General features: G+C 42.5%; 2 protein-coding genes across 3 annotated transcripts; both read left to right on the top strand.

The window, feature by feature from the left end:
* Window positions 1-693: 693 nt before the first annotated feature.
* LOC131948540 (uncharacterized) lies at window positions 694-7,974 on the top strand. The gene is made up of 10 exons (XM_059310100.1): window positions 694-708; window positions 1,513-1,635; window positions 2,218-2,343; window positions 3,149-3,289; window positions 3,711-3,798; window positions 4,197-4,309; window positions 5,042-5,255; window positions 6,006-6,085; window positions 6,560-6,647; window positions 7,439-7,974. The coding sequence occupies exons 1-10, from the start codon at window positions 694-696 to the stop codon at window positions 7,966-7,968; spliced, it is 1,518 nt and encodes a 505-aa protein (XP_059166083.1). The 3' UTR covers window positions 7,969-7,974.
* Window positions 7,975-10,767: 2,793 nt separating this feature from the next.
* Window positions 10,768-19,449, top strand: LOC131948562 (serine/arginine repetitive matrix protein 1). Of its 2 annotated transcripts, none has more exons than XM_059310155.1 (4): window positions 10,768-10,928; window positions 12,318-12,490; window positions 14,031-14,106; window positions 15,506-19,449. In XM_059310155.1, the coding sequence occupies exons 2-4, from the start codon at window positions 12,414-12,416 to the stop codon at window positions 19,322-19,324; spliced, it is 3,972 nt and encodes a 1,323-aa protein (XP_059166138.1). In that variant the 5' UTR covers window positions 10,768-10,928; window positions 12,318-12,413; the 3' UTR covers window positions 19,325-19,449. The 2 variants fall into 2 exon arrangements, with proteins under 2 accessions (XP_059166138.1, XP_059166137.1); XM_059310154.1 differs by having other exon boundaries at window positions 10,768-10,921.
* The last annotated feature ends 2,382 nt before the right edge of the window (window positions 19,450-21,831 follow it).

A 21,831-nucleotide genomic window follows, 5' to 3' on the forward strand; every position in this document is an offset into this window, starting at 1 on the left:
TACTAGACAAAAGCCCAATAATTTTTTGAGTGGTTAAACTACAGAGATAAATGTAACTTTTTTGTTAAGTCATTAGACAAAACTACATGATAAATTTAGCTTTTTTATTCGTTCAACGGTTAAACCCAAAAGGATAAATTTAGCTTTTATATTCGTTCTGCGGTTAAACCCTAGGGATAAATTTAGCTTTTCTGTTATGACGGTAGTTTTCTGTTCTTACATTGGTTAAACCTACAGGATAAAGTTTAGCTTTTCTGTTATGACGGTAGTTTGTGTTCTTACATTGGTTAAACCTACAGGATAAAGTTAGCTTTTCTGTTACGGGTAGTTATGTTCTTACATTGGTTAAACCTACAGGATAAAGTTAGCTTTTCTGTTACGGGTAGTTATGTTCTTACATTGGTTAAACCTACAGGATAAAGTTAGCTTTTCTGTTACGGGTAGTTATGTTCTTACATTGGTTAAACCTACAGGATAAAGTTAGCTTTTCTGTTACGGGTAGTTATGTTCTTACATTGGCTAAACCTGCAGGATAAAGTTTAGCTTTTCTGTTACGGATAGTTGTGTTCTTACACTGGTTAAACCTGCAGGATAAAGTTTAGAAATGTGTGTCTCCCTCAGCGGTTCGTTCAAGCCGTGCTGGTGACCGGTGTCAACGAATTCCCTCCTTACTTCAACACGTCAGAGATACGGATGGCTGTCAAAGAGGTAACTGTCTGTCTAACAAGTGTCTAATACTCAGTGTTTCTTCCAGACTTTTTTCTCCGGGGAGGGGGGGGGGAGCGGCACTTGAAATTTTCAGGGGGCGGGGGAGGCGGTAGACTTTCTTCGGGGGGGGGGGGGAGGGGGGGTGGACACTGTTAAATGTACATATTTTCTATATAAATTCCATTTCGTTCGGGGCGGGGGGGGGGGGGGGGCGGTAGACTTTTTTCGAAGAGATGCCTGGAAGAAACTCTGGTGTCTAATAGGCTTGATTCACACACAAGGACATGTAAATACCTGATGTGGTATGGATTTTACCTCATCGGGTTTGGATGAATGGGGAAGCTTGTCGTAGTAAAAAAATCGGAAGGGTGGTGGTGGGGGGGGGGGGGGGGGTCTCAATTTGTAGGCGAAAATTTACTTCCGAATAGACTTTTGACTGCTTGTTTTTTTTCAAGCTCGATAAAGTAGAGGCCTTGACACAAAGTTATCCTGAACTTCAGATTATTTTTTTTTTATCTTATGGATGGGGGGTGGTATGTGTGTTGATTTTTATCGGGAGCCATATTTCCGACAGACCCATTTATCTGTTGTCAACACATACATATTTTATTTTTAGAGAGTTATTTTAACTAAAATATTTTGTATAATTAGCACTGGAGATTTAAATAAACAAGACACACAAGTATAAATCCACCCCTTCTATCAAATCACAGATGAAATAACTGGTTACGAGTGCATTTTTTAAATTGAAATAAATAATTGTTTCGTTTATTTAAAAACTGCTCCACATTTTCCAATCACCAGACAGCCCCGGTAGGAAAAACGTTGCTCAGTCTGATCACGTGGTCACGAGACGATGACGTCAACTTCTCCGTGAGAGAGATCGAGGGATTCAGCCTGACTTTTGCTGGAGCACCTGATCAGGTGGTAAATGCCAGAAGTTTCTCACTATACATATTGTATCTCTACTTCCTATCTGCCCACAGCGTGTAGAGTTTGTTTAAGTGTTCACTTGACGAATTGTCCGTGTTTTCATTTGTCCTATGTCTGGTGGTGGGTTGTACCTTTCTCCGTGTGTCCCTTTGTCCATGTGTCAATTGGGTCGTGTGTCCTTTTGTCCATGTGTATTTTTGTCCGTCTGTCAATTTGTCCGTGTGTCCCTTTGTCCATTAGGTCGTGTGTCCATTTCTCCGTGTGTTCTTTTGTCCGTGTGTCCATTTGTCTGTGTCCTTATTTATCTATTCTTTTCCTGTGTTCATTTGTCCATACGTACGTTTTTCTTTTATCCCATTATCCTATTTATCTGATTGTTCGTGTTTCCTTTTGTCCGTGTGTCCATTGATTTGTGTGTCATTTTGTTTATGTGTCCATGTCTTCATTAAGTGCGTGTTTTCAAAACGACTTTGGTTCATATACTCAAATGTTCATATGAAGATGTATCTTAACTCCTCGGATTCTCGATAAAATCACGTAATAGATATAACTGTTATCTAACCATCCATTGAGCAGAATGACAGCGAAAAATTTCTCCAACTTACCAATGTCTACAATGGCGACATCGCCTTGAAGGTCGGTCTGGATTTTGAGGCGTTTCCTGCGGGACACAAATTTCTTACTGCTGGCGTGGTAGTAAAGGTGAGGGAAACATTTTAAACTGCTGGTATTCAAGTACATTTAAATTTTAAACTGCTGGTATTCAAGTAAACTTAAATTTTAAACTGCTGGTATTCAAGTACATTTAAATTTTAAACTGCTGTTACTGCACTATAATCATCATCATAATTTTTTCCCCGTTCGTGCCCAAGACAAATGGGGCAGATGACGTAGAGCTCATCTGTTTCATTGACCGCGGCTTATGAAGGGATAGTGTATTCAGCACTATGCTCAGCCGCCTTTGTTTCCATAAAATGAGTCAGTTACTCATCATTGCTGAGTAGATTCAGGGACGTCTTACATTCACGAATCTGAACCGAGATCCGAACACTAGCAGCCGAACGCTCTACCATTCGACCACATCGTCCCACAAATTTTAAACTGCCAATATCACAGAGCAATAATTACCTCATAAACGCTAAATTATAATTTGCTGCGATTCTCGCAAATTACCTATCCATCTTTAACTGCTATTACCACAGCACAATGATTGCAGTGTTTCTTCCAGACTTTATTCTCCGGGGGGGGGGGGGGCTTTTGAAAATTTCGGGGCGGGGGGTCAACATTTTTCGGGGGGGGGGGGGGGGGCGGACACTAGTAAAGATGTATGTTTACTTCGGAGCCCCCCCCCCCCCCCCCCCCCCCCAAAAAAAAAGATGCCTGGAAGAAACTCTGAATGATTGTCTTAACATTTTAAACTGCTAATATTGCAGGGCCATACATATCTCAGTTAATCAGCTAACAATAGCACGCATTGTTCAGTAACCTCCTCTTCCTTTTTCAACAGGATACATCTGGGCTGACAGGGGAAGCTACTCTAAGACTTGACGTGCTAGACGACGATGATTTGCCTCCCTTGTTCTACTACCCAGACTGTGAAGAGCCCTGCAGCCCCTTGTACCAGGCCAGCATCAGCCCAAGCCATGTTGTACGTCTTTCTCGCTTTACTTCCAGCGGTTGCTATGGAAACCTGAAATCTGTCTAGGAAATACACTACCTAAAAACTGCTAAATCAGCAAAATTAAAAGCCTATAAAACTTGAGCTTATACAATTGATGTTAAATGTCATTATTAGGCGTTATATCGATTATTGTAGTATAAGAGTGTCCACCAAAGATTTTTTTTAACAGACCATTATTTATATCCCCTTGATCCCCTTGTCAATCCTCTACCCCCTCGTCCACCCTCCACCCCCTAGTCAACCCTCCAGGCTCGACCCCCACACCAACTCACTCGTCCACACTCCAGCCCCTCGACACCCCCCCCCCCCCTTGATAACCCTCTACCACCTCGTCTTCTGACGCTACAGCTACCTATTCTAATGTATTTTTTGTTGTATTTTTTTCCAGGGAGAAATTGAATCAATAACACCTGGACCTATAGCGGCTAAAGACGGGGACTCTCTCAACTACACGGTGACATTCTCCCTTGTTGACGGTAAGTGTCGTCTGTCATAGGTAGATGTCGTCTGTCATGGGTAGGTGTCGTCTGTCATAGGTAGATGTCGTCTGTCATAGGTGTCGTCTGTCATAGGTAGGTGTCGTCTGTCATAGGTTGGTGTCGTCTGTCATAGGTAGGTGTCGTCTGTCATAGGTTGGTGTCGTCTGTCATAGGTAGGTGTCGTCTTTCGTTGAACCTGTCTGTACCTGACATTGAATAGGTGTGCATATGACCATGAACTATTTTGTATATGACCTTAAAACGTCTTTGAACCGTGTGTTTCACCTTGAATCATTTTGTATCTGACCTTAAATCCTTTTGTATCTGACCCTGAACCATTTTGTATCTGACCTTGAACCCGTGTATCTGACCTTGAACTCGCGTGTATCTGACAGGACCCCCAAACTTTGAGAAGTGTTTGACCATCAACAGCAGCACGGGTCAGATGTACGTCATTCAGGCCTTGGGTCAGTTCTACACGCAGAAGGAAATACTGGTTGTTGTACAGGTAGGTGAGATGATGAGAAATACTGACAGATGGCACTGACAAGTGGCACTGACAGATGACACTGAAGTATGACACTGATAGATGACACGAAAATGATACTGTCACATGACACCGACATATGACAGCGACAAACGACATTGTCAGATGGCACTTTCACATGGCCCTGACAGATGATATAGAAAAATGACACTGTTAGATGATACTGACATAAGACAGTGACAGACGACACTGCCATGTACCATTAACAAAAGGCAATGAAAGAAGATGGCACTGACAAATGACACCGACATATCACTATATGATACATTAACAAGATGACAGGCCGGCAGGGTGTCGTCTGTCATAAGTAAGTGTGGTCTATCAGATGGTGTCAGATGGCACAAAACACGTGACATATGTCACATGGGTGACTGACGGCTAAACAGTCAGAATAAACATCAACGACACATAACGTTATCAAGACACCTTAATATCACTGACAACTAACAGAACATGATGAACCCACCTGTTGTAAAATTGTGTATACCAAACTCACCTGTTCTAAAATGTGTATCAAACTCACCTGTTCTAAAATATGTACACCAAACCCACCTGTTCTAAAATGTGTACATCAAACCCACCTGTTCTAAAATATGTACACCAAACCCGCCTGTTCTAAAATATGTACACCAAACCGACCTGTTCCAAAATTGTGTACACCCAACTCACCTGTCCTAACACTGTGTACACCAGGCGACAGAAACCTCCCCGCTACAGCACCAGACCAGGACGACCCTCCTGCTGGTGGTGGGGGAGGACCCTCCCACCTCTGGACTGACCACCCTCATCCTCCTGCCCATCACTCTAGTCCTCCTCCTGCTCGCTGTCGTGTGTGGGCTCTACTGGTGGATGAAGAACAAGAGACCTTTCCTGCACCAGATCGTCCCTGCCATAATGACCGGCACAGGTAGGTTATGTACACTTTTAGGTCAGACAAAAGACCTTTCCTGTGCTAGATAGTCCCTGCCATAATGACCGGCACAGGTAGGTCATGTACACCTTTAGGTCAGACAAAAGACCTTTCCTGCACCAGATAGTCCCTGCCATACTGATCGGCACAGGTAGGTCATGTACATCTTTAGGTCAGACAAAAGACCTTTCCTGCACCAGGTAGTCCCTGCCATAATGACCGGCACAGGTAGGTCATGTACACCTTTAGGTCAGACAAAAGACCTTTCCTGTGCTAGATAGTCCTGCCATAATGACCAACGCAGGTAGGTCATGTACACCTTTAAGTCAGAGAAAAGACCTTTCCTGTGCCAGATAGTCCCTGCCATAATGACCAGCGAAGGTAGGTTATGTACACCTCTAGGTCAGACAAAAGACCTTTCCTGTGCTAGATAGTCCTGCTATAATGACCAGCGCAGGTAGATCCTGTACATTTTTAGGTCAGACAAAAGACCTTTCCTGCATAGTCCCTGCTATAATGACCAGCACAGGTAGGTCATATACACCTTTAGGCCAGACACGAAACCTTTCGAACCTTGTGTTTTGGAAAATCTGGCAACTGCTTTTCAAGCAATCGTCGCAGACGTCTGTAATTCATATTAGTCATAATTGGACATTTATATTTCTGTTTCTAAAAGTTTAAATTACAGAACTAATAAATAATCCGTTTTTATGACATGTGCTTTACAACTGATCTAACTATTTACAGAATCAACAGACCAATGTATCAGTACTGTCTCCGAGTATTCCTACATTGATACCATCTCCGTCCATGACAGAAGAAAACAGGTAGGTCAGTTGTCACAGATAGGTCATTTGACATTGGTAGGTCAGTTGACACAAGTAGGTCATTTGACATTGGTAAGTCAATTGACACAAGTAGGTCAGTTGACACAAGTAGGTCAGTTGATACAAGTAGGTTAATTGACACAAGTAGGTCAATTGACACAAGTAGGTCATTTGACACAAGTAGGTCATTTGACACAAGTAGGTCAGTTGACTGAGGTAGGTCAATTGACACAGGTAGGTCAGTTGACTGAGGTAGGTCAGGTGACACAGGTAGTGTCATGTCGAAGACGGTAGTGACATATCCATGAAGCTAGGAGTTTATCAAAAGTTTATTTTGTTCATGTCATTATTTCATCTTCAACATTACGTTAATATCTCTATGTAAAGTATCACTAACAAGGCTTAAACTTCTCTCACCGCATGGAATTAATTTTCTCCGTAATGATGTGGCATTAATTAATTGTTCCTGGCTAGGTCTCGTGTTCTAAACTCGTGGAGGATTGGCCAGCAGAATCCAGTACCCAGCAGACGCTGCACGTGATGGATCACAACAGTTCAAACGGTAAATATTAGGGTTGCTTTCAGACATTTTGTTCGGGAGAGGGAGGGGGAACACATGACACTTTTGGGACGTGATAAAACGGAGGGGGGGGGGGGGAGTGGGGGTTAAATGGTTTAAGTATATAATTTTTATTTTCGTTAAGGGGATGATTTACCAAAGGGAATAACTATATATAATTGGGGCGGGGGGGGGGGGGCTTAGGGGTCAAAATGAGTCGCTACGCCTCTGATAATCAAAACCATCTTTGGCAAACTTTGAAACAAGGATTCTTTCAAGAATTTATTCTTCCAGGGAGCGGGGACTTAAAACTTAAGTGGGGGAAAGGGGTGGGGGCAGATAATAATTAAAGTGTGTATTTTCTATTCAATTTTTTTCCTATTTCGTCCTGGGATTGGGTGGGAGGGGGAGAGGTGCGGTAATCCCAGTGATATGCCTGAAAGAAACACTGTTCTAAACGTGAAACTATAAAGTTGAATGAAATACATACACACATATATATATATATATATATATATATATATATATATATATATATATATATATATATATATATATATATATATATATATATATATCTGAAAGAAACACTGTTCTAAACATGAAACTATAAAGTTATATATATATATATATATATATATATATATATATATATATATATATATATATATATATATATATATATATATATATATATATATATATATATATATATATATATATATATATATATATATATATATAATGATATCAAAATTTTATATCTGTGTTGTTGTTTTTTTTATCTGCACCAGAATCTTCCAGACCACGGCCTTCTGGGCTGGATATTTACGACCAGTTAGAAACCCCAGCATCACGTGACGGCTCGTGGAGCAGGCAGACGTCCCCCGCCCCCAGCAAGTTCAGGCTGACCGTCGACCCTCCCCAGCCGTCAAGTTCAAGGTCGTCCCCCTACAGCCCGCTGAGGGACGAGGACGAGGGTAGCTCAGACTCGCACCGGGTCCAGCACAACAACCGCCACGCCCACCACCCACTTCCGGTTCCGCTGGCCGTCCAGGAACAGCGTCTGAGCAGTATAGATTTTAGGTTACATCACGACGCGAGGGACGGGCCCAGGGGGGAGGCCCCCCGGAGCGGGGACTACGCCCCGGATGTGTACGACGCCACGGCGGACTACCAGGAGCTGGAGGTGGATGCTGGGTTCTACACTGACGTCATCAAGCTCAAGCGTCAGAGGCACGTGACGGAGATACCCTTGGATACGCTGGAACCGCGGTACTGGACAACGGTCGAGGCGCTGGACTCGGCGGAGTCGGACATCTAGTGAAGCCGGTTGTCGGACATCTAGTGAAGCCGGCTGTCAGAGATCTAGTATAGCCGGCTGTCGGACACCTAGTGAAGCCGACTGATTCGGACATCTAGTAAAGCCGGTTGTTGGAGATGGAGTGAAGCCGGCTGTTGGATATCTAGTGAAGCCGGCTGAGTCGGATATCTAGTGAAGCCGGTTGTTGAAGATGGAGTGAAGCCGGTTGTTGGATATCTAGTGAAGCCGGTTGAGTCAGACATCTAGTAAAGCCGGTTGTTGGAGATGGAGTGAAGCCGGCTGTTGGATATCTAGTGAAACCGGCTGAGTCGGATATCTAGTGAAGCCGGTTGTCGGAGATCTAGTGAAGCCGGTTGTCGGAGATCTAGTGAAGCCGGCTGTTGGATATCTAGTGAAGCCGGCTGTTGGATATCTAGTGAAGCCGGCTGAGTCGGATATCTAGTGAAGCCGGTTGTCGGAGATCTAGTGAAGCCGGCTGTTGGATATCTAGTGAAGCCGGCTGAGTCGGATATCTAGTGAAGCCGGTTGTCGGAGATCGAGTGAAGCCGGCTGTCGGACATCTTGTGAAGCCGGTTGTCGGAGATCTAGTGAAGCCAGTTGTCGGACATCTAGTGAAGCCGGTTGTCGGACATCTAGTGAAGCCGGCTGAGTTGGATATCTAGTGAAGCCGGCTGTTGGATATCTAGTGAAGCCGGCTGAGTTGGACATCTAGTAAAGCCGGCTGTCGGACATCTAGTGAAGCCAGTTGTCGGACATCTAGTAAAGCCAGTTGTCGGACATCTAGTGAAGCCGGTTGTCGGACATCTAGTGAAGCCGGCTGAGTTGGATATCTAGTGAAGCCGGCTGTTGGATATCTAGTGAAGCCGGCTGAGTTGGACATCTAGTAAAGCCGGCTGTCGGACATCTAGTGAAGCCAGTTGTCGGACATCTAGTAAAGCCAGTTGTCGGACATCTAGTAAAGCCAGTTGTCGGACATCTAGTGAAGCCGGTTGTCGGAAATCTAGTGAAGCCGGCTGAGTTGGATATCTAGTGAAGCCGGCTGTTGGATATCTAGTGAAGCCGGCTGAGTTGGACATCTAGTGAAGCCGGCTGAGTCAGACATCTAGTGAAGCCGGCTGTTGGATATCTAGTAAATCCGGCTGTCGGTTAACTAGTGAAGCCGGCTGAGTTGGACATCTAGTAAAGCCGACTGAGTCAGACATCTAGCAAAGCCGGCTGTCGGGCATCTAGAGAAGCCGGCTGTGTCGAAAATATTTTGTGAAACTCGTTGAATTGTACAGCTAGTTTGGTCAGTTAAAGCGGGGATCTAGAAAAGCCATCTAAATTGGATATATAGCTTAGCCGGCTAAATCGGACATATAGTGAAGCCGGTTGATTCTCACATATAGTTAAGCCGGTTGAATCTGTCACCCAGAAGCCTGACACCAGTTTACAAAAGTCGTACAGGCAAATCTTCTCAAATCAAACATGTTTATTATTTACACAATGTAATGAACACGTCAACCAGCCATTGCGAATCTTGACCAATAAACAACACGTTTTCCCTACTAAAACTTGTCATTGTTTTTTAACAAACCAGTGTATAGGCCTACATCACACAATCTTGCTCCTTGACAATTATGGTCAAGCTATTTTGTGACCAAATTATAAATGAAATTACTAGTAGATCCATTATGATCAATTCTGCGAAAAAAGTCAAAATGATTTCATCCTAACCCTAACCCCATGGGATGTATTATCTTCAACGAAGAGTCTAGCTACCTAAGATTTGCGGGTAAACCTATGTCTAATCCAGTGGCGTTACACGGTCGGGCAGTAGCGTAGCGAGGGGGGCGGGGGGGGGGGGGACATATGTCCCCGGGCGCCGACCTTAGGGGGGGCGCCAAATTGAAAGTTTGAGGGGGGGGGGGGGTGCAAATGAAAAGTTCGAGGGGGGGTGCAAATCGAAAGTTTGAGGGGGGGGGTGCAAATGAAAAGTTCGAGGGGGGGTGCAAATCGAAAGTTTGAGGGGGGGTGCAAATGAAAAGTTCGAGGGGGGGGGGGGTGCAAATCGAAAGTTTGAGGGGGGGTGCAAATGAAAAGTTCGAGGGGGGGGGTGCAAATCGAAAGTTTGAGGGGAGGTGCAAATGAAAAGTTCGAGGGGGGGGGGTGCAAATCGAAAGTTTGAGGGGGGGTGCAAATGAAAAGTTCGAGGGGGGGGGGGTGCAAATCGAAAATTTGCTCCCAAGGGGGCGCCAAATTGAAAGTATGTCCCCGGGCGCCGGGAAGGGTCGCTACGCCTCTGCGGTCGGGTGTCACCCGGGCGGTAATTGGGAGTGTCACCCACGCCCTCTAAAAACATTTTTACATTTTCGGTTTGATGTCACCCATATTTTGTTATCGTAAATTGGATAAAATGGATTATAAAACTGGATTACAAAACTAGATAGTAAGTTATTATGATTTTTTGACATGGTGTTCTAAATGGTATCAACCGGTGCAGACTGCCACCCCCCCCCCCCCCCCATGTGTCGCCACTGGTCTTATATATACGAACCCAATAGTTTGGGGTTTCATAAGCTCACATATACAATTGATAACATTGCATCACTCAATTTCAAGGTTAAGGTTATAGATTAAGGTTTGGGTCAAGTTTAGTTTAGCTAACTACATCATTGAGACTACAGAAACAATTACCCCGAATACACCCCAAGTGTAAAAATAACCCATTGGGCTAAAATAATAATCCAAGCTGAAAGCACTTGAAAATCAAATTGGGCGCAAACTATTGAACGGAAGTTAATAAAAACAGGTAATGTTTCTAAATTAAAAGAATAAAACCACAAGTCGCTAATACATAACATCAACATTATAAGATCAACATTTAACAAACATGTATTAGGACTGTCTTGAATGTAGCGAGACACTTCACGTCCGCCGTTTGTGATGTTCAACTCATTCAAATATCGCAAACGTACGAAGTAAAATATTAACTGATTTCCAAATCTTAGCACTTGCGGTTTAGTCTAGGCCTGCAGTTTACAATTTTAAACTAAACTTACTGAAAATAGTAACTGAATTCAAAATCTTAGCACTTGCGGTTTAGTCTGGGCCTGCAGTTTACAATTTTAAACTTAACTTAGTAAAAATGTTTTTCTTGTCATCATAAGCAGACCGACAGAGGCGTAGCGAGGGGGGGGGGGGGGCGGGGGGGGGGGGGGGACATATGTCCCCGGGCGCCGACCTTAGGGGGGCGCCAAATTGAAAGTTTGAGAGGGGGGGGGGGTGCAAATGAAAAGTTCGAGGGGGGGGGGGGGTGCAAATCGAAAGTTTGTCCCCGGGCGCCGGGAAGGGTCGCTACGCCTCTGCAGACCGGTCAGCTGAAATATCATTAACGTTTAAAACACATAATTTAATTAGTATACGTCATCAATGGTACTTGAAAAAAAAAACGCAGATGTTTATTATAAGGTTAGGCGGTTATGGTTACGTGCAAGTATGGCGGTTAAGGTTAGGGCTAGGCTTATGGTTTTGTGTAGCTATACAGAGGCGTAGCTAGGGGGAGGGGCGGGGGATACATATGTCCCCGGGCGCCAAAATGGGTTTGAAAAAAAATTGAAAGCTCATTTTAGCTGCAGCTTTGGATTATTAATATTAAAAAATATATGGGGGGGGGCGCCAAATTGAAAGTTTGTCCCCGGGGGATGGGGGGGGGGGGCGCCAAATTGAAAGTTTGTTTCCGGGGGATGGGGGCGCCAAATAGAAAGTTTGTCACCGCGCACCGGGAAGGGTCGCTACGCCTCTGTAGATATACTATACATAAAAAAGAAGCTCCGAATACATTATGATTATGGTGTTGTTGTCATCAGTGTCCTTGGGTCGGTAGAGGCTACAGCTAACCCTGACATACTTATCGCATAACCTAGCCCTGACCCAATTTAATCCTGAACTTAGCTGAATCTGATCTTCAAAATAAAATATATTAAAATAGTTTATAGACGTTTAACTTAACTAAAAGTGACTTAAAATTGTTTGTTTAGATTAAATAGTAATGTGAATATACAAATATTAATTGGTTAGAAATTAATATGAATAAAAAAAATACTTAACTTAAATTAAAGTAATAAGAATTTATTTAGCTTGAATTAAAATAATAATATGTTATTTACCTTTGATTAAAATAATAAAAATAGTTTAATAACTTAAATTAAAATAATAGTACCAGTTTATTTAGCTTATATTCGAATAATAAAAATAGTTTATATAACTTAATTAAAATAATAATAATACTATTTCATTTTGCTGAAATAAAAATAATAACACTAGTTTAATTTACTTAATGTCTATAAAAACAACTTTTGTATTCGTAGCATTGGCCTGTTGAGATGAGCATCTGAAGAAAACATGGAGTCGATTACTTTAGGCTGAAGCCCGCATGGTATCGGTTACCCTGTGCTAGAGAAATCATGGTATCGATGTCTTTTGGGTGGCTGACGGACAACTGGCTTCTACGTGGGCTGTTGACGTCTCTATTCTCTGGCTTGTAAGTCACATGTTTGAGTCATGCGCATTCGGTCGGTAGACTCTTCTTCTTCTTCTCCGTTCTTAATTTTAATGTTGGGATCCCCCCTCCAACACAATTAAGGACATGTGTCAACTGGTTATGCCCCATTGAGGCCATTGGCTCCGATTTCAGCCTGCTTTTCTTTTTGGATTTGCTTCCATAACCTTTGTCCAACCAAGAACAAACTACAAGGCAGCAGTTGTTTGATTTTAAAGCTTTACCGACTCGACCACGCCGATCCATCGTCGGTAGACGAAATAAGCAATACCCCTGAGTCAATTATTTAAGAATAGAAAAAAACCACTGAGTCATACGGGATTGTGTTCTTGCTATTTCAAGTTTATAAAATGTTGTTATATTTCAGCGTTATAGAATATAATGACCTTTTAGTTAAAAAATAGTTGTAAAAATTATTTATGATGAAAAGGAGAAACACGAGAAACCAGTTTTTCTGTTAATTTATACTTCCAATAATCCAGAATAGAAAATTTAGCCGCATTAACTATCAAATTTCAGTTCGGGGGCCAGTTTCTTCCAGGCATGTCCTTGATTTTTCTGGGCAAAGTTCCTCGGTCATCACCAACAAACGATTTTTCCTTGGACAAAAAGATCACCGCGGGCCGGATCCCGCCCGCGGGCCGTAGTTTGGAGACCCCTGATGTAAACAATCAATGGCAGTTTAATATTGCTGTTTAACATGCCCTTTTCAGACAGTACACATATAAAAACCATTTACACTGGGCTACCCTCCATAATGTTGTACAACATATGCTTGCGTACACTAGCCGATATTTAGTACTTCCTCTAAGTTCAACTTAGTTGTGGAAAGCGGTTAATTCTAGAACATTGAATTTTTTAAAATGTGTTGATTGTTTAGGGGTCGGCATGGTAGAGTCGGTAAAGCTCATGGTTGCTAAACCGAAAAGTCTCGAGTTCGAACCCTCGGGCAGATGAGGCTCGTTAGCTGGGGTCAGCCACTGTTCTAGGAGAGACAACTCCAAAATAAAACAACTGCTGCCTTGTAGTTTGGACAAAGGCTATGGAAGCAAATCCAAAAAGAAAAGCAGGCTGAAATCGGAGTCAATGGCCTCAATGGCTCATAACCAGTTGACACGTAATCCTTAATTGTGATGGAAGCATGGTTGATAAATTCGAAAAAAAAGTCTCAAGTTCAAACCCTCTGGCAGATAAGGCTCGATCCCTCCCAACACTAAAAATTAAGAACGAAGAAGAAGAAGAAGTTGATTGTTTTTTAATTATAATATTATTCTCACGTTAAAATATCAAGCATTTTAAAACAATTAAAAATCCTAGTTATCAATATTTGTAATTTTAAAAAATCCCAGATGCCAAAAAATGTAACTCAGTTTAAAATCCACCATAATCAAGATTTATAACAAAAAAGTATTGTCTACAGTGGTTTAATGTTTATAAATCCAAAATGCCAACAATTTTATTTTAACTCATTAAAGAAAATCCATCGATTTCAAGATTTGTACCAAAACATTATCGTCCACAGTGGCTTCCTGTTTATAACGCTAACACTGGACTACGCCAAGAAATATTGCCGTAAGAAGAAACATCAGGACAAAGTGGTAATATATGTGGGATAATAGGGGATAAACAGTGGTAATACATGTGGTGGGATAATGGGGGATAAACAGTGGTAACACATGTGGGATAATGGGGGGGGGATAAACAGTGGTAATAAATGAGGTTTAATAGTAGGATAAACAGTGGTAATACACGTGGTGTAATAGTGGAATAAACAGTGGTAATAAATGTGGTGTAATGGAGGATAAACAATGGTAATAAATGTGATGTAATGGAGGATAAACAATGGTAATAAATGTGGTGTAATGGAGGATAAACAATGGTAATAAATGTGGTGTAATGGAGGATAAACAATGGTAATAAATGTGGTGTAATAGTGGGATAATCAGTGGTAATAAATATGATGTAGTGGGTGGGGGTGGGGAGTGTATAAAATGTTCTTCAAGTAATCTGCATAAGTAAAAGTTAATGAGAGTAATTTACAAATGTTAATTAGCAATCCAACATAACACAATTGTGTACTTGGACATCACATTTGGTCGAGTTTTATCATATTTAAAGCTGGTTAAAGATATTGTTAAAAATGAGGTGATTTGAGTTGTTCACATAGTATTACATTTCGTCTCAACAGATAATATAATATAGATACAACACCGGAGCTAAGCTAAACACGACAGAACAACAGATAATATAGATACAACACAGAGCCTAAACTAACCAAGAAACATCAACAGATGATATAGATACAACACCGGAGCTAAGCTAAACACGACACAACAGCAGATAATATAGATACAACACAAGACTAAGCTAACAACAGATAATATAGATACAACACAAGACTAAGCTAACAACAGATAATATAGATACAACACAAGACTAAGTTAACAACAGATAATATAGATACAACACCGGAGCTAAGCTAAACATGACACAACAGCAGATAATATAGATACAACACAGAGCCTAAACTAACCAAGAAACATCAACAGATGATATAGATACAACATAGAGCCTAAACTAACCAAGAAACATCAACAGATAATATAGATACAACACAGAGCCTAAACTAACCAAGAAACATCAACAGATAATATAGATACAACATAGAGCCTAAACTAACCAAGAAACAACCAACAGATAGTATAGATACAACACAGAGCCTAAACTAACTAAAAAACATCAACAGATAATATAGATACAACACAAGACTAAGCTAACAACAGATAATATAGATACAACACCGGAGCTAAGCTAAACACGACACAACAACAGATAATATAGATACAACACAAGACTAAGCTAACAACAGATAATATAGATACAACATAGAGCCTAAGCTAACCAAAAAACATCAACAGATAATATCGATACAAAACAATCCCAAAAAAAAATCAAGCAGAAGACAATCTTAACTTTCGGCACGCGTTCTATTTTTAGGTACTGCTCCACGAGTTACTCAAAGGTCAAGGCCTTTTGGACTGGGAGGACGATACACACGTGGTACCCCCGGGCCGCATGCTGGGGACAGGGTCGGCACTGAACCGGCGACCCAACCTCTTCCACGCCTACAAGCAGTACGGCTGCTTCCTGGGCATGGGGACGGGTTACTACGCGGATCCAGTGGACGTTAGAGATTCGAAATCTTCCATCTGCGACGAGCCCGCGTCGACCGCGCCCAGGTGGTCGAACCTTCAGCTGAGTCAATCGGAGTTACCGAACTTTATGGCTAGCGATAGCTCTAGATCTCAATACACGCGCTACGCCAAGTCCAACATCAAACTGTGGAGCCAGCCCAGTGTCGCCATCCCGCAACCCAGCGAGGCCAAGAAAGACGAGGTCTACATGCGAATGATCAAGGAGTACCCTTTCATCGCGCCGTTTCTCAAGAAAACGGATTACCCGCGGGAAGCCATTCCCAAGATGACGGTGAAAGGTGACGAGAAGTATCCTACGCCGCGCGTAAGTAAGGCCAACAACGCCAGCCAGTCTGAACTCTTCAGGACGCCGAGCAAGAAAACGTCACTCAAATCCGTGAAAGAAGCCTCGAGGACTAGCTTGAAAGGAAGGCCGAATTCCCGCGGTCATTCGCCTCACAACACGGGTCTTAAAAATATCTCGGACAACAAAACGGTGTTAAAAGAAGACAAGTCAAGTCCCGTCGATGCTCAGAGTGTTCAAAATAACCCGGCGCAAAAAACGGGCGCAAAAGTGAAATCTTTCTCGCGGTGCAAATCCACAGACAACATCAGATCTTTCTCAAGATCGAAAACTCGGAGTCTCTCATCTTTAAAGAACAGCGCACTGTGTAAGAAAACGGAACAAAAAAGTGAACAGCGTCGTGAGATCGCCACGGAGATTACCGCAAGTTTCATTGAAATTTTCGGCTCCTCTGTCGATTCTAAGCCTCGTGGTGATGGCGTTGCCTCAACAACGTCACTTCCCAATAGCCCCAAACGTCGAACGGGCGCCAAAATCAAAACGGAGGATGAGCTGTGGAGAACATTGAAGCAAAGCTTTGAAGAGGCTGAACGGAAGTCTAAAATTCCAACGTCGAATAACAGACAGAAAAAAATGAAAGTGAGTGAAATGAATACCCAGCTCAAGAAGTTTAGAAAATTTCAAATAAAGAAAGCAATCAATGCTAAACTAGTGCCGACGGAATCAAAGAACCAAGAAGTTACTAACCACTCTCCTCGATCTAAGCGTACTGCTTGTTCAAGAAAGTCTAAAGATATTGACCACGCGTCTCATTCAGAAGACACTGAGCATGCGCCGAGGCTAAAATACACTGACCATTCGCCAAAGTCTAATCCTGTTGATCATACGTCTCAGTCAAAAGGTTCTGATAATTCACAACGGTCAAAAGACATTGACCATACGCCTAAGTCAAAATATACTGACCTTTCATCAAAGTCTAAAGATAGTAATCATACATCTCGTACAAAAAGTAATGATGATGCGCCAAAGTCAGCATATAATGACCATTCGCCAAAGTCAAACGATACAGATCATTCGTCACGGTCTAATGAAAGTGACCATACGCCACAATTAAAAGCTTCAAAGTTGAGGTCAGAGCGCACAGAAAATGAATATCTGGATCTGAAATCACCAGATAAGACCCCACGAGGGACCCCAATAAAAGAACTGACGTCACAACATACGAACCTGACGTCAACAACAAGATCCTCCGAATGGACTTCACAAGAGCAGCGCGTGACGTCACCAGCCATATTTTCCGGAAGGACGTCACCACAGCAGTCCTTTGCGTCACCGCCCAGATCTTCCGGGAGAACGTCACAGCAGCAGCACGTGACGTCACCACCACGGTCCCTCAATTGGCCTTCACAACAACACCCACCTCACGTGACGTCACCAACAAAATCTCCCGGAAAGACGTCACAACGGAGTCACTCACCGACCGCCCCGTCCTTCGAGACACTTACAAAAACGCGAGATAAACAATATCTCTGTCAAGCCCTGCAGCGAAGCCCTTCCGACTTTACTTCCGCTGAAGGAACCATTGATCCAGCATCGGATGAAGAAAACCCTGTGGTAACATCACCGAAATTCGTGACTAAGAAAGAAAGTATTTACGTTGAATACACTTTTGATTCGTTATCCCCGCGGGACCCACGCAGGGAAAAAAAACGCGCGATTACCACGTCTTTGGAGAAGGATCGCGAGGACACCAAGATGATGAAAACACGAGAAGAACTCACCATAGCGAAGACTCCAAAAACATCCCACAGTACAAGAGACACAGCGCGCAAAAAGCAGTTTTTGTGGAGTCAACAGCGTGAGATTTCTGTCGAGAGAAACCCGCCTGAGCCCAACGTTTCTTTGAAACGTTCATCGTTTACAAAAAAATCGAAAAGAAAACCAAGCGCCAGCAAAAGTCCAGACCGCCCTAAGCAGATCGAAGACAACCCTAAGAGTAAAGCTCTTACAAAAGGTGCCGATGAAAAACAGGATAAAGAAATTCTGCCTTCGGATCGACTCAAAGCCAAACGATTCATAGAGCAATCGGTGTCTCGCAAGATAGTTTGGAGTAAAAAGGGCAGAGATTCAAATAACACGGGTGAGATAGAAAAGGAAGGTCCACGCTCCGTAGCGCTTGCACATGAGTTAAAAAATCATAAAGATGCTAAGGGTATGTTTTATAAGGAAATATCAAAACAGCTTAAATCAGAACTGAGGCCCAAGTCTGACGCGACGAGATCTAAACCGAACCAAGATCTGAAGCGCGGGGTCAAGTCAGAATTGAAGGAAAAAGTGCACACGCAAGCTGGGCCCTTCCCAGACGATCACAAAAGCCGCAAAGAAACCAGGGAAAAAACCGTTAAGAAGGTGCCAAAACAGCCGTCGACTGAACGAAAGCCGAAAAAAGACGCGGGTAAACTCAAATCGAACCCAGAGTCTGTATCAAACAGCCTTGTTAACGTAAGGGACAAAACATTTTCGCAACTCAAGAATGTAATTTACAAGCAGCCAGCAAAAGATCGAAATTCACCAGAAAGGAACCCCAAACTGCCGCCCAGTACGCATATCAAAGACAAAGTCCAAACACCCGATACGTATATCACCAAGAAAACAGATGTCAAACTAAAGAAAAGAGTTTTCGACACGAATACCTCTCTCTTCGATGAGCCGACTTTGAATCGTGTCCCTAGCATCCAAAATTATAGAGTCCTTATAAGGAACGAAAAGGTGTTGGACACTATAGTTCCTCTCGTAACTTACTCAAAAATCGAAACAAAACAAACAAAAACGAAACGCAGGTCGCCTTCACCGGAAAGGCTGAAAATAGAAAAACTGACCTCCGTTCCTAACAACGAATCATCGGACGATTATTTACCCCGAGTTAACAATACGAAAACCCCATCGTTTCATGACCTAGAATTAGAAATCAACAACCAAAACGAAAGTTCAAGTGAGATCGAGAATCAAAAAATGCCAGATTTAGTACACTCTAATCCACGCAACGCAGAGAAACCAACCGAGAAACAACTAGAGAATTTTTACTCGGACTACGCGATGAACACGTTTTCCTCAGGGCCCATGTGTGAAGAGGACGACAGCGATGTCTCGCAGTGTCCGGAAACGTCAGACTCGGAGAACATTGAAGAGTTCGGTGACCAGATGCGGAGAGAGTATTTCGACAATGTGGTCGCGCCACGACGCAAGCAAGACAAGCAGGTCGCGTTAAAGAAATCCGTGCTGGATGATGTCGTACGGGACTTACAAATATACCAGTAGGGTCTTCATCATAACCTGCGGGCTGGGTTTTTTTTTCAACATTAAATTACATGTTCTAGATCAGTAGGGTCATCATCATAAACTGGGATTTTTTTCAACATTAAATTACATTTTCATACAACTATTGTGCGGCTTTTTTTTTTTTTATTTTGAAATGCGTGTTTATTGATGAAATATAATAGAGTAACTATAATAAACAAATCTAGTCTTTCAATAGGTTTTTTTTTTGGAGTTGGTTAAGATGTTTTTTCCCCTTGTTTTGGAGGGGGGAGGGAGGAGTGTTAAGCCTTCATGTATCTTTTTAGATCGATCCAGAAATATACGTATATACATTCGGAACATAACATTTTATTCTATAACATAGTTAAAAATTACTAATATCCAAATATTTATTATTTGATAAAATTTACATTGTCTCTTAAATTGTTTTGTTTGGGTTTGGGTTTGGTTGAGAGGGTCCACCTACGAACAAGACAATACTATATATAGTTAGGCCTAGTTACTAAAACGATAACAGGAGGGAAATATTTATGTCTATTTCTGATTCTGAAGGCTATCGCTGACATAACACTGACCCTAATCATAACCATGTCCCGGTCCTGACCTTAATTATACACTAATTATAACAACAATACCAACAGAAAAACTTCTATTCGATGTTATATTATTCTGCCTGTAGTGCAAGTGTACTTTAAAATCGCACTTTCCATTTGATCCACTAATATGAAAAAAGGGGGAGGGGAAGGGTATCAATCAGAGGCCAACTATCAACTTTGCGGACCCCCCCCCCCTTCCTGTCATTTAAATATGTAACTCAGAAAGGTTTGGGCGCTTTTACCAGTCACTTTTCTTTTTTATTATTATGATGTCACACAATTAATGTAGAAAACAGTTAAAGAAATCCCTTAAGCCAAGTAGCCGTTTATTTTCTTAACGTCGACTGAATAATTCAGTTACATTGCTGATGATGATTCTCTTTTTAAGCATGTACCAAATGTTTTTCTTAGGTCAAGAGATGCGAGCATTTTAAATAAAGCTTCTGCAACAAACTGACATTGGAAGGATCTTATGTTAATCCGACAAAGTCGAGTAGGGGACGGCATGGTCGGATGGTAGAACTTACGCCTGCTAACCCGAAAGTCTAGAGTTAAGATCAAGGAATCGAGCCTGTAAGACATTCCTGAGTTCACCCAGCTCTGATGGGTACCTGACTCAAAATAGGAAAACCAAGGCGGCTTTGCAAAGTTCTGACCACATAACCCCCTCCCCAGAGGCGTAGCGACCCTTCCCGGCGCCCGGGGACAAACTTTCAATTTGGCGCCCTCCTCGGGAAAAACCTTTCAATTTGCACCCCTCTCAAACTTTCAAGTTGCACCCCCCCCCCCCCCACCATAACTTTCAATTTGCCCACCCATCCAACTTTCAATTTGTTTTTCCAACCCATTTTGGCGCCCCCTAAGGTCGGCGCTCGGGGACATATGTACCCCCTCCCCGCCCCCCTCGCTACGCCTCTGCCCCTCCCCCGGTATGCCTGGGGCACGAACGGGAAAAGATTATGATGCGTAATGAGCAAAGGCAACTAATTATTAATAACTCGACAACAATTATCCTGACCACTTACACGAATGATGAAGCAGAGGTAATACTACAGCAGACACATCTTACACAGACCACGTGGAACACCGCAACATCCCACTTCAGAAGAAACTGTTAATCAATTTAATGGTGTCTGCACATAGGCGTAGCGAGTAGGGGCGGGTGGGGCGGGTGGGGCGGCTGCCCCTGGCGCCGACCATAAAGGGGCGCCAACCATAAAGGGGCGCCAAACCGGGTAGAAAAGATTATTAAAAGCTCATTCTCAGCTGCATTACTGAATTATTCACAGTTTAGGTTAATTAGCTTCACGGACTTGTTGTCTACATCGAATGTGTGACATCGTAATAAAAAGTGACTGGTAAAAAGTGCCCCGACCTCTCCAAGTTAAAAAGGGGGGGGGGGCGTTTTTTCAACAACGTTAATATTTATGTGTAAATGGGATGGGGGAGGGCAAAATTGATAGTTTGCCCCGGGCGCCGTATCTGATCGCTACGCCTCTGTGTCTTTATTGACCAACAGCTGCCGAAAACATTATAGGCGCCTTCGCTGACCAACAGTTTAAGACAGAAGTCAACCTCAAGATAAGCGCATCTATTTCACTTTCATTTATTTAACTGACTGATCTTGTTTATTTTAACTCATTTTTATTTACCCAAAACGGCGGCAGTGTTCTAAAAATGGTCCTCCCCTGGATACGCCACTACATAATTGTTTTGGGCATACAGACTCAACACTTTTTTCACGCAGCAAATACCATAGCTTTATCTTATAATATAGACGAGCTAGCCCTACGTAGACCTGATAGAATTTAGATCTAAATATATTTTGTTTTCTTATAATATAGAGTATAGAGTTAAAATTCTGATTAATGTTTTTAATCTAATACTCTTTACAGAGTTTAGCCGAGCATT

This window comes from Physella acuta, unplaced genomic scaffold (genome assembly GCF_028476545.2).
Source record: "Physella acuta isolate Inbredline_101_S28 unplaced genomic scaffold, ASM2847654v3 ptg000648l, whole genome shotgun sequence".
In the NCBI taxonomy this organism is placed as follows: Eukaryota; Metazoa; Mollusca; class Gastropoda; family Physidae; genus Physella; species Physella acuta.